We start from the raw sequence: 13257 nt of genomic DNA, 5'->3' as shown, positions 1-13257 counted from the left end.
AGTTCACCCTGATTGAGTGACCTCAGCTGGCTCCCACGGGCAGCACCGTCACAGCAGGGACCATCTTTTTCTTATACATGTGTAACCTCACCCCTTCCCTCCTAGCACTGTCAGGGTCTGATCCTACTGGGGTCTCTGGTATGACTGCAATTTGAGGACTACTGCTGGTATGCACAATGATAATTGTGGCTCAGCATGACGCAGGTTGCCTCAAGCAGCCTGATTCCCTGCAATGGGAACTGGAATTGCTATTTTGGGAACACTAAGAGTATTCATAGGGTGGGCAGAAACCTTCTACTCTCCAAAGGGCTTCATAGTGATCATTTCTGTGTTTAACCACAAGACCAATTATTTATTTGTGAAATTCTTACAAGGAGGAAGCCACAAAAAGGCTTTGAAGACGGAAGCAAGTGATGCACTGTAATATACTTAGCAAACGGTCATTGAGAACCATCGCTATTTGCAGTGGTGTTGTAGCCGTGTTGGTCCCAGGATATGAGAGACACAAGGTGAGTGAGGTAACATCTTTTATTGGATCAACTTCTGTGCTGAAATAGACAAGCTGTCGAACTCCACAAGCTTGAAGAGCTCTGTGGAGCTCGAAACTCATCTCTCTCACCTACAGAAGTTGGTCCAATAAAAATATTACTACATTTAAAACCAAAACATTATGAATAGAAGAACTAGGAGGAACATACATTCTGTGGCTGGGATCATAGTCCAGCTTCCTGAAGTATACATTGCAAGTATGATTCATTATGAATTTAGCTTTTTTTAAAATCATGAACCAATCCCGATGTCTGGGAATGTGTTTGTTATTTGGAAGCATTGTCAAATAGCCTGGCCAAGAGATTTTCAACCTATCGGTAGTTTATGAATTGTTCACTTTGACTATTTGCAGTTTGTGATTGTTGCCAAGGTTGTGTGTTATAGTTTCTGCTTCCTGACTGGATGGATTACATCTTGAAACCAGGAAACTGACCCAAACAATAAGTATCCAATATGTGCATGCAGTCCATAGGCTGGTCAGCTTCGTTTATTTCCCATTTGAATTTGTCTACCTTCATATTCCAGCCTTGGATCTTGGTATGCCTTTATCGTCTAGATTACAAAATTCTTCTCTCCATGCAGGTACTTCTAGACTGTGATGAACTCACCTCTTAACCTGCTCTTGGACAAGGATGGGATGGGATTTTCAGCAATGCCACTGTTAGTTAGGTTAGGAGCACAAGTCACTGCAAATCTCAGCTTGAGCTGCTTTTGCCCTCTTGCAGTAAGGCATGATTTCCAGCCAGTGAATCTCTCTCATAGTACTTCTCTGAACTCTTTCCAATTATTAACATTCCTTTTAAATGGACATGGTATTTCAAGGCTGGTCTCACTGGCGCTTTGTGCAGAGGCAATATCTCATCTTCTACTCCGCCTCGATAGTCCCCTGCTTATAAGACCATTATGTCTGAAGTCATGACGACAATCTTTGTTTTTTATGAAATCCATCTTAATTCATAATGAGAACCCCCTCTGTCTATGGGTATCCAAGAAGTATCATAAAAAGCTGAAGAGAATGGAATGTTACCAATACAAGTAGACAATTGTGGCAATAGCCATAAGTGAGTCATAAGAAGGGAATTTTTCATTTAAAGGACGTCATGTGGCTGCATACAAAAACAAAACATCCCAGAAAATTCACTAGCTCCATGAACCAGCTCCATCTTTTAAGTCTGGCCAAAAAGATCATAAGAACATTCAAGGGCTAAGCACAGGTCAAAACTACGATTAACAGATGTTAAGGTTTGACCTCATGAATGAAACAGGACATCGAATTTCATCCAGTGGTTCCTCCATCCAGTCTAATAACTTCTGACTGAGCTAGAGCAGATCTTTTAGAGAGACATCTTGATTTAAAGATTTCAAGAGACGGAGACTCCACAATTTCCCTAAGTAAACTGTTCTAATGGTTAACCACCCATGTGGAAAATGGGGAATTATAAAGAAAACTATAATATAACATCTCAAAGGGAAAATTCTGCCCAAAGGTCCCCTGAATGGGATTCTTGAGATGATCTGCCCAAGACCAAATCTCACCAAGGAAAGAGGCTCCCACTATAACTGCATTCTTGCTGCTGGCCAATTTCACTACCCGGTTGGCATCTTCAGGGGTTCGGATGTTGAAAACATTCTCAACTTCTTTGCCTTTACAGCTAAGGGCTTTGGGCCTGAAAAACACACATGTAGGAAAAGAATGTGTCAGGTTTCAGTTGTGGTTTTCTGAGCTGCATCCTTTCTGTTACTAAACATGTCTCTGCAAGAGTTGCACAGGGCAACTCAAGAACCCAACACACTGTCTAATAGAACTGCAAGTGATCTTTCAGCCCGCTGCTCTGACACTGGCCACTACCAGCTTTGCAATCTCTAAAATAAAATGTAAAATCCCATAACAGAGGTGGTGACAGAGGAAGTTTTCTGATCCCCAGCAGTTACTGATTGGCTGGTGAGCTCAAGGAGGAGGGGTTCTCTCTCTCATAAATGTTTGTCCCATTTAATGTAACATATTCATTTGTATTCATGACTGATCTTGACCTGCCCTTGCTATCGGAGCGAGATGGCAGCAGGTCACTTCTGAAGATGAGTGTTTTCATTATGCTCTCCAGACTGTCTGGGGCTCGGTAACCCAGGCCCGAACCAGTTCCCTCCCTCTGTGCCAGTGACAAGGGGCATGGTGCTGGGGTGCGAGGCAGAGATTGGAGCCATACTGCAGCAAAACAACAAATTGTACAGCAGAAATCCTGAATCTGGTAGCATCTCGAAAAAAATGTCCACTACTGCAGCTGCCCCAGGGACCCTGGCTGAGATGAATGAAACAGTTCACATCTTTTAGAACTATTGTTTCAGGTTTTCTGCAGATTCAGGCACGGGACCCTGCCTTAGTGACAGCGGGTCCAGTTTTCAAAATGATCTCCAGTACCCAAAGAGCTGGAATCATAATTACCAACTAGAGAAATGTGAGATTCTGGGGCCCAATGTTGCAGCAATGCCTGTGTCTTTACTTATACACAGCAGAACAGAAATTGAGAAAGACACATCCCAAAACAGCCCCCGCACTGGTGATTTTGGCACTGCCCTAGGAAGTAGGATGCCTACGTTCAAGTCCCTGTTCCACATCAAGTGTCTGAGAACAGATCTCCCGCCATATGCTCATGTGAGTGCTCTAACCACTGGGCCGTTGACTCTATCTCTGGTTTTTCCATGAGAAAGGGCTGTTCTGGCTCAGGCACCTAGCACCAGGAAAAGGGTCACAGCTGCGAATCCCCACAGGAGACAGACACTTTCCTCCAGCGGCAAGTTAGGCGAAGGCGTGTGTTTAGGCCCTGCCCCTCTCCTCTGCATTTCTAATTGGCTAGCTCAGGGGGCTCCGCATTCCGCTTGCTGGGGTCTGCCAATCCCATTCGTAGGCCCCTAACTCTCCCCCTGCATTGCACAGGGAGTCTGGGCACTGGGATGCAGCAGGGCCAGAGGCAGCAGAGGTGTGATAGAGGGGAGGTATCTAAGCCCCAGGGTGATCAGAGCCTCATGCCCGGTGGAATAAGGAGAGGTCACTACAGGCTAATCAGAGCACCTAGAGCCACAGTAGCATTGGCCATTTGCCATAGCACCTAACTCAGGTCTGAGGAATCCTCTGGATGGCAGGCAACTAAAAATTAGGCATTGCAGTGCTCAGTTTTGCAACACCTAAGTCTCTGTGTGGATCTAGCCCTAAGTGATCTTAGGGAGATACGGGCTTCGATTACATCTGAAAATGGGATTCAAGCTCTTATGTAACTTTGGTGCTTTTGACAATTTTACCCAGGCGCTTACATATAAGGATTTTTAAAGTATTTTCAAACAATATAGTAACATGTAAACATTTAGGATTAGATTCCCAAAGAAACTTGGGCATGGCAATGCTGAATATCACCCATCTAATTTTTAGGTTCCTGGAAAAAAATCACTGGGATTCACAAAGCCTAGGTTAGGTGTTATACCTCAACTGCCCCAGTTTGGCAACAGACTAGGGGTACATAGTTCCTAGTCTCTATGCCAAGACATGCCCAGATGGGCATGCTTCCCCTACAGTCACCATCTCATGATGTTTCACCAAAGGCAGGGCATCTGGGGTCTCTGCCAAAAGCTAAGAACTTTCTGGTGGTCATGGTTATTGCGGGATGTATGTATGGAAAATATTTTAAGAGTTATGTGGGGCTCAGGGAGCTGGGGCATGGTGTCACAGAGGTGGGAAAAGGGAAATCTATGCATGTCTGTGAATTTCAGGGGGTACAATCTTGACCACATATCTTGGTGTGGATTGTCGCACTGTGCTGCTATACATACCTAATGCTATCATATGCAGGAAACTACATTAATGCAATGTTAATGTTGTACATTTAAATACTCACAAACCAGGAAATGGGAATGTTAAGGACATACATGCAAAAGGTAAGTCTACTAGCATGCCTTCTTGTACAGGGTTTGGTTCTGTATCGTGACTTTCAGGCCCATCGTACAGGGCCGCCCAGAGGGCCTGGGGTCTTCGGCAGCGGGGGTCCCCCACTCTGGCGGTAATTCAGCGGCGGGGGGCCCTTCCATTCCGGGACCCGCTCCCGAAGTGCCCCGGAGAGTGGCAGTGGAGGCCCCTCTGCCGCTGAATTACTTCAGAAGCGGGACCCACCGCCGAAGTGCAGCCGGGTCTTTGCTGGTAATTCAGCGGCGGGGAGCCCCCACCGCTGGTCTCCAGGGCACTTCAGTGGCAGGTCCCGGAATGGAAGGGCCCCCCACCGCCAAATTACTGCTGAAGACTCGATGGCAGGTCCCACTTTGGCAGTAATTCACCGGCAGGGGGTCCTTCCGCCCCGGAGTGGAAGGACCCCCCACCGGTGAAGACCAGGAGCAGAGGAAGATCTGGGGGCCTGGGCCCCGCAATTGTTTTCTGGGGCCCCCGGAGTGAGTGAAGAATCCCGCTTCCGGGGCCCTGAAAAACTCTTGTGGGGGCCCCTGAGGAGCCCGGGGCAAATTGCCCCTCTTGCCCCTCCCTCTGGGTGGCCCTGCCATAACATCTACTGGTAAGCCTCCAGATCTTAGTCACGTCACATATATAGTTCTGCTCTCTATGCACATTCAGATCTAGAGCTGTTCAGAAAATAGTATTTCTGTCCCAGAAAATTCTGGTATTTCAACATTTGATTTCATCCTGAAACAGGATCCTCCTATTTCCAGGGTCAGAATTAGGGTCTAATTCTGCAAAACACACTCACAGGAGCCATAGGGGCTGATTCCATGGGTGCTTCGGGGCTGGAGCACCCGTGGGGAAAAATTGGTGGGTGCTCTGCACCTACCGGCAGCCAAGCTCCCCTCCCTGCCCCCCTGCCCCAGCTCACCTCAACCTCCTCCCCTGAGCAGGCTGCATGCCTGCTTCTCCTTCCAGCACTTGCTGCCGCAAAACAACTGTTTCACGGTGTAACAAGCTCCGGGAGGAGCGGGAACACAGCACATTCAGGAGAAGAGGTGGGGCTGGGGAAGGGATTTGGGGAAGGAGTCCAATAGAGGCAGGGAGGGGGTGGAGATGGGGCAGGGACTTTGGGGAAGGGGTTGGAATGGGGGCGGAGCAGGGGAAGGAGGGGGTGGGGCAGGAGTGGAGTTGGGGTGGGGTCGGGGCTTGAGCACCCACCAGTGCCAAGACATGACAGGAGCAATCTTTTACTCATGGAAGCAACACAATAGTTAAGACTGGAATGCGAAACTGTATTATACTGTTTAGCCACTAGGTAGCTACCCTGTGTTACATACCGTAAGCTCACAACAGCCATTCCTTCCTGGCAGTGCATTAAAGGATTTTATAGTGAACACAGCTTGCATGTCTCTCTCTGGGAAGGAAGGTTTATAGAGAGTCTATATCTGGCACAGAAGTCTGACTTGCTAGTAGCAATCAGGGTTGTACTAAGTACAAGGTGTACATGACATAGTGTCAGAAGTAAGCAAGTGCCAGAGGAGAGCAGAAACAGAGGGCACAAAACAAAGATCTCAGCACCATACCACTCTTCAGTGCTCCAGAGAACATTAGCTTAGATGGAGCTTCATCATGAACAGACTGGAAGCAACATTTTGCAAGATTTCACCTTGCTACAAAATTCTACCGGGACCTTGGATGAATCTAGGTATCGTCTTTATTTTATGCTATGGGGAAACCATTAGAGCATATCTTTAAATCCTTTGACTTCACTGAAGAGTCACAAAGATGACTATGAAAAAGAGTTTTGGCCATGTTTGATGCATACTTTGTACCTCAGAGAAATACGTTTTAAGAAAGAGCATGTTTTCACAAGAGAATTCAGGAACAGAGAAAATTTGAATCTTTTATAAAAGCTCCCAATGCATTGGCTGATAAATGATTTTGGGAACGCAAACCATGAAAGTATCAGAGACAGGCTGGTTATTGGGTTAACTGACAAGAACCTCTCAGCAACCACAATAAAAGACAGACTTAAAACTGCCCATAGCTATGTAGATAGTAAAGCACTCTGAACTAGTCAAACAGCAGAACAAAAGGCAGGAGCAATCTGAAAACCCTGAAACTTGGAGGCTGTAAATATGGACAACATGAATGCTAAAAATCATTACCATAAAAGCCTTGAAGCTATAAGGGGAGTACCAGATTAAACTACAAGGCATTTCAGACCTAATGCACAAGATATGGAAAATTTCACAGCTCAATATTTGTAGCCAGCTAAAGATGCAATAGAGAATAAATGCAAAAAATATGAACATTTTGAAGCTCTTTGCCGTACAAAAGCAGTCAGGGAGTTGATTCATATTACAGACAATCATGAGCCATTGTTTCTGGGATCTATCATGTGTGATGGCAGAGTTTGAAAAGTGAAACTGAATATTCATGCAATGACTATTTACTTTAAAACTGACTCAGGAGCAGACACAACTGTCAACTCAGAAGGGACCTGCAGTCACTTTCAACCTTTCACAGGGCTGAAGTTACCTGACATGGCCTTGAGTAGCCCCAGAGATGTTCTGAACTGCATGGGCCAGCTCACCACAGAAACAGCTTACAAAGACAAAAGCTATGCATTCAGAGAGCATGTGATCAAATGATCAAAGACCAAAAGACTTCTCAACCGCAGTGTGGCAACCTTAGTAAGAAAGGCCAAAGAATTGACAGAAAATTTCATGATACTGGACTTTTGAAATGAGATCCAGCACAAATAAACTTGAAAAAATGCTGAACCATGTAGTGTATACACACCTTGCAGGATTCCTATCCTGTTGCTTCATAAAGGGGAAAATGAATTAGAGAGACTGGAACAAATTGGCATTATCAAGAAAATCTGAGCCACCAGCATGGTGTGCCCCAGTGATATCGATTATAAAGAATAATGGAAAAATATGAATCTGTGTGGCCCCAAAAGACTTAATGAAGCAGCTGTGAAAGAAAAATTTTTCCTCCCAACACTGGATGACTTTCTCCCCAAAGCAAAAGGAGCTAGTCTTCTCCAAGCTGGATTCCTCAAGCAGATTCTGGCAAACTTCCTTTAGCCAAAGAGTTGTAAATTGAACTCAATTTATCACACCCTTTGGGAGATTTTGCTTTTGAAGACTACCCTTTGGGGTTTCCAGTGCATCTGAAATTTTCCAAAGACAAATGGCAGAACTGTTAATGAACAAACGGAGTTGTAGTTTTCATGGATTATATTTTGATATATGGGACTTTGAAGGAAGACCACAACAAAACCTTCAGTGATGTTCAAGCATAATCAGTCCGTCCAGAGTGAAGCTAAACAAAGAAAAGTGTGTTTTCCGCCTACCCCAAATCGTGTTTTTTGGGACAAACATTAAACAGCAATGGAACCAGTCCGAGCCCTTACAAAGTAAAAGCAATTTGAGAATGGAACACGCCAACACATGTAGCAGAACGGAGTCATGTACTAGCAGGGGTGAAAGTAAAAATAGGGACTTACCAGTACGGGGCTGGGTTGGGGCCTCCTCTGGCCCCTGACCCCGGGCAGAAGGGGCAGAGATGGGGGGTAAGAGGCAGCCCCGGCTCCCGGTCCCCCACTGGGGTAGCAGCAGCAGCTGAGGGCTCCAGCAGCAGTTTAAAGGGCTCAGGGCTTGGCCGCTGCTATCGCCTCGGGCCCTTTAAACCACTGCCAGAGCCCCCAGCTGCTGCTGCTCTCCCAGGGCTCCGGCAGTGGGGTTCCGGTATCTATTTAAAGGGCTGGGGCCGTAGAGGCAGTGGGAGCCCTGGGCCCTTTAAATAGCCCCTGAAGCTCCGCTGCTACTCCAGGGTTCTGGGGGCTATTGGAAGGGCCCTGGACTCCCCTGCTTCTACCACCCCGGCCCTTTAAATAGCCCCCGGAGCCCTGGGGTAGCAGTGGTGGGGCTCCAGCAGCTATTTAAAGGGCCCAGGGCAGTAGAAGCAGCGGGAGCCCCGGCCCTTTAAATAAGCCCTGGGGAGGAGCAGGAGGAGGACTTCTTTCTCATAACTTTTAGCCCCATAACTTAGAGCAGGGAGCCACCTAAGCTAACCAGTGGGAGATATGTTTGAACCCCTGCCGCCTCTGCTCATGATTTACCCACTGATATTTTGGTTACACGCATTTATTCATAATTCATAAATAGTTTCCGTGAACAGTATTTTAACCTGTGCATCGGTCATCAATTAGGACTTGGGTAGTCACTATGAACAGTTAGCAACTCCAGCCGCCTAACTGGTAACAAGATATTGATTTTGCTTCTTGGCTCCACAACACAGTTTTCAGGTTTGGTGGCACCAACCTTTCCAGCCTGAATAGCTAGTCATGTGAACATATATTCAGACCAGGATTCATAGATCTACACAATCCCACCTTCTTTTTTCACAAATATTCTTGCAAACAAAATTTTCCCAAGCAAATGGTTACATCAGTTCCCATGTTAGGTTGCTTGACCTAGATTCACAAAGGTATTTTGAGGTACCTAGAAAATCAAAAGTCTGAATTAGACTCCCAGGCTATCATTGAATGGAGAGAAACAGGTGCCTTAGACTGCGGTTCACAAAAGCCAACATGCTAGGCAGGGAGTTGCCTAAGTTAGCCAATGGGAGATGCCAAGCAGACGGGTGTCCTAAGCCCCGCCCCTCTCCTGGAGAGAGATGTCTGAGTCGGGGCAGCTGGGAGGCTAGTGATTTCAGCCGTAAACTCTCTTTGGAGTTAGCTGCCTCTGGAAAGTTTTGGGAAGAGGAAGATGCTTCCTTATTGGGCCAGAGAGAGACAGACAGACTCACTCTCCTGATAGCTAGTACATCACCCAGGATGTGGGAAAGCCAGAGTCCAGTCTCCCTGCACCAATGTTTCTTTAATGGTTTCTCCACAGCGGCACAACTTCAGCAGGAGAGAGTCTGGGAGTCCCACAAGCGAATAGCCCATAGGCCAGTAGTTGAAGCACACACCTGAGAGGTGGCAGGTCCCTGTTCAAATTCCTTCTCATCAGGCTGGGGGAAGACTTGAGCTGGGGGTGGGGTTCACTTTCCAGGTGAATGCCCTAATCACTGGGCTACGAATTGGGGAGCTCCTCCTTCCCTGTCCCTCTCACTGGCTGTTGTGCCAATTCCCCTGAGGGGCACAATCTGGGAGACATGCTCTGAGCACACCTACCTGACCGGGCCTGCACACATATAAGGGGGGCAAATGCTTATCTGCTCCCAGTTCACGAATTACTCTGGGGTTCAGGTGGGAGATAGGCCTCAAAACACCTAGAGAGAGGAAGCTTGTGCCTGCCCAGAGGCAGAAATGTGCATCAAGATAATTTTTTTACTGGAAAAAATGTAGGTGCCTAGTGAGTTGAGGCACCTACAAGGTTCAGTGGAAGTTTGTGGGTCACAACGGAGATGGAAAGTGAGATTTAGGCCCTAAATTTGGGGGTTTGATGTCCAAGTACCTTTGTGAGTCTAGGTCTTTCTCCCTAGGCACAAGCTCCTTACGTTCTCGTAGGAGTAGAATTTGTCTTGGGGTGGATTACGTTTGTTCTTAGCTTACGTGTTTCCAGTTGCTATCAGCAGTTTGTTATAGTCCATCTTAAATCCATCCTTGAACACAGCTATCTTGTTCTTGATGTCCACAGCCGCATCCTGCAATCAGTTCTGAATAAAGTTACCGGGCAAAATCTGAGATGCTTATAGAGATACCAAAGGGTTTTGCTCCGAGTGGAATAGCCTGGAAAGTACTAGGGCAAAGGTCTGGTCTCATCTCAGAGCATGTGGCAGCCTCGCCTGGTGCTCTGGTTTGAGTTTTCCAAGGATCACATTGCATTAGCTCATGCAACCAATTCATTCATTTGGTTTTCAGCGTGAATTCGTTTGTTGCTAAAAAAAAATCAGGGCGAGATTAGTTCTGGTGAAAGCAAAGGAGGCTGAGACTGGAGAAGTTCTGGACAAGAGTCTCCGGGCAGGTCAGACAGACTTGCCTGCAGCACTACTTGTTATTCCAGCCTTGGGCCTATTTTGAATGGGGCAGCTATAAAATGGGCACTTGTTTCAGCACTTTGTGTGGTTCAATGTTCAATTTTAATAGACATCGGCGGCCATGTCTGTGACAACCTCTCATTCCCTATCCAACAGTTTGAGGACATTTCCACCCTTATTTAAGTGTACCAGTTTTCTGTGGCTGAAGTAGGGTGACCAGATGTCCTGATTTGACAGGGACAGTCCTGATATTTGGGCCTTTTTCTTATATAGGCTCCTATTACCCTCCCCCTACACGGTTCCGATTTTTCACACATGTTGTCTGGTCACCCTAGGCTAAAGGCATGGGCCTAGAGCTGTCTGTAGTATTGATTAGTGCACTGAGAAGGCACTCACAACAGGCTCTTCACCATTTTAGGGCCCTGCCAAATTCATGGTCCATTTTGGTCAATTTCACGGTCATGGGGTTTTTAAATTAGTCAATCTCACGTTTTCAGATGTTTACATCTGAAATTTCATGGTGTTGTAATCGTGGGGGGTTCTCATCCAAAAGGAGCCATGGCGGGAGGGTAGGGTGTCACAAAGCTGTTTTAGGGGAGGTTGCAGGATTGCTACCCTCACTTCTGCGGGGACAGTACCCAGAAGTGGGTCTGATCTCCTCCCTGAGAGCAGCCATTCAGGAGAAGAGGAAGTCCTGTCCCTGCCCAACCCAGCTGGGACTAGTAGCTTGGTCTGGAAAAACCAGCCCCATTGGTTTTGGTTTGGATTGGGTCTCACGAGCAGGGGTCTTCACCCTCGGCCTCTCCCACAGGAGTCAAGCCATTAAATCCTGAGCTGTCCTGCAAGAATCATCATGATCATCTATGTGCACGTGAAAGATACCAAGAGGAAATAACCTTGACAATTCCAGGGTGATCACAGACAGGAACCTGGTGCAGCAGGGCAAATTCTGCTATAACACTAGTTCTGCCTTAATCCCATCTCAGGTCTCTCTCTCTCTCTCTCTCACACACACACACACACACACCAATGCAGCAGGAAATCTGCGTTTGAGGCAACAGATGGAAGTGGCACAGCAACACCAATTCCTTGAACGCCCCTTCTAGACTCTTAGACACCAGGGACATGAAGGAACCATGGTGATCATTAGTCTGACCCCTGCAGAACAGAGGCCAGAGAACTGCCCCCAAATAATTCCTAGCATGGATCTTTTAGTAGAACAGCCAGTCTTAATTTAAAAACGGTCAGTGATGGAGAATCCACGCTGACCCTTGGCCAGTTGTTCCTTAGCATGAGCCGCATTGTCTATCAGCACCCTGGCACTCAGCAGCGCTGCATCACTCCCTGACCGTACTAAGGTGGCCAGCAAAGGGTCCGAGAAAGGAAACGTGAACAGGTAGGAAGCAGGAGTCTGGAAAAATAACTTGACAAAAAGCAAGCCAGGCCACGGTTAGAAAATCTAGATGTACAAGAGAGCCAGGATAAGTTGCCTCTGAGTGTATTAAGATAATAGTTAATGGCTTTATTGTATCCCTGACACTGACTCTGGAAAAACCACAAGCAATTTAGGAGAATCTGAGAAACTGGCTGATAAAAGAAGGAAGTTGGGTCCTTGTATGTCTAACTAGTAACCTTGGTAAAATAATACAACCAGTCTTGAGCGGAAGAGCCTAAGTCAGGGTCCAATTCCTCAAGGTACTGGGTAATTCTTATTGCAATGCATGGAGCGACAGTGCTCAGCGCCCAGCTCCTGCAGGGTGACAGCCGTGAGCAACAGCAATCTAGCTTGGAGAGAACAAGTCCTGCCAGCACATTGGGTTGCTTTTTGGAGACAATTCTAGACAAATCTTGCCCCAGTGGACTCCATTGCAGCATATTGCTCTGCGGCTCAGCCTGAGTCTGACTGTGCAGGAGTATCTGTATCCTGTGCGGAGAACAAGAACTCTGCTGAAGCGGCCCTGTGCAATGGCTTCAGAGCTGTGTAATCTCCCCGCCTATCCAGCAGCCTCCCACCCCTGGGCCCCATGGGGTGCATGTTGCACAAAGCCTCCCCAAGCCTGGGAAGTCCAGGGCAGGTCTTGGCAGCTGTGTGGGAATCCTTAAAGGACCATAGACAGCTCCAGAATAGAACTGCCATCCGGGACTAAGTTCTCCTTCTCCCGGTAACGATGAACTGGGGGAGGTAAAGACCACATCAGTGCCCCTCCATCCACAGGGAGCACACCCTAGACTCCCCTTCTTTTATGGCAGCTCCATGGGCCAAGGCTGCACTAACCTCCATGGAGGAGAAGGGGGGCATATATGTAAGGGCTAATAGCAGCATAGGAATGGAGCACCCACAGGAAAAAAGCTGTGGGTGCTCAGCACCCACCAGCCACCCACCCATCAGCTGTCTGGCGAGATGGGGGACTCTATCCTGGGAGGCAGTGACTCTGAAAGAGACTTGGGGGTCACCTTGAATCAGCTGAACATGAGCTCCCTGTGTGATGTTGTGGCCAAAAGAGCGAATGCGATCTGAGCTACATGAACAGGGGACTCACAAAGAGGAGAAGAGAGATTTGGCACTGGTGAGACCACTGCTGGAACACTCTGCCCAGTTCTGGTGCCCAGAATTCAAGGAGGAGGTTGATAAATTGGAGAGGGGTCAGAGAAGAGCCACATGAATGATTAAAGGATTCGAAATCCTGCCTTATAGTGACATATTCAAAGAGTTCATTCTACTCAGCTTAGCAAAGAGGGAGTTAAGGGGTGGTTTGATTACAGTCTATCAGTATCTA

The 13257-nt window shown here is 47.2% G+C and overlaps 1 protein-coding gene across 2 annotated transcripts in view; it reads right to left on the bottom strand.

Moving 5' to 3' along the window:
• AIFM3 (AIF family member 3) overlaps positions 1-13257 on the bottom strand; it is a 108229-nt gene that overhangs the window by 26391 nt on the left and 68581 nt on the right. For both annotated transcript variants that reach the window (XM_075059966.1, XM_075059967.1), the window contains 2 exons: positions 10056-10147; positions 2086-2216 (listed from right to left, as the gene is read on the bottom strand). In XM_075059966.1, coding sequence (XP_074916067.1) covers positions 2086-2216; positions 10056-10147 — 223 coding nt within the window. The remainder of the gene's footprint in view (positions 1-2085; positions 2217-10055; positions 10148-13257) is intronic.

Source organism: Chelonoidis abingdonii, chromosome 22, assembly GCF_003597395.2.
Source record: "Chelonoidis abingdonii isolate Lonesome George chromosome 22, CheloAbing_2.0, whole genome shotgun sequence".
NCBI classification, from domain to species: Eukaryota; Metazoa; Chordata; order Testudines; family Testudinidae; genus Chelonoidis; species Chelonoidis abingdonii.
The sequence above is the reverse complement of the archived record's forward strand: the minus strand, read 5'-3'. Positions and strand labels throughout refer to the sequence as shown.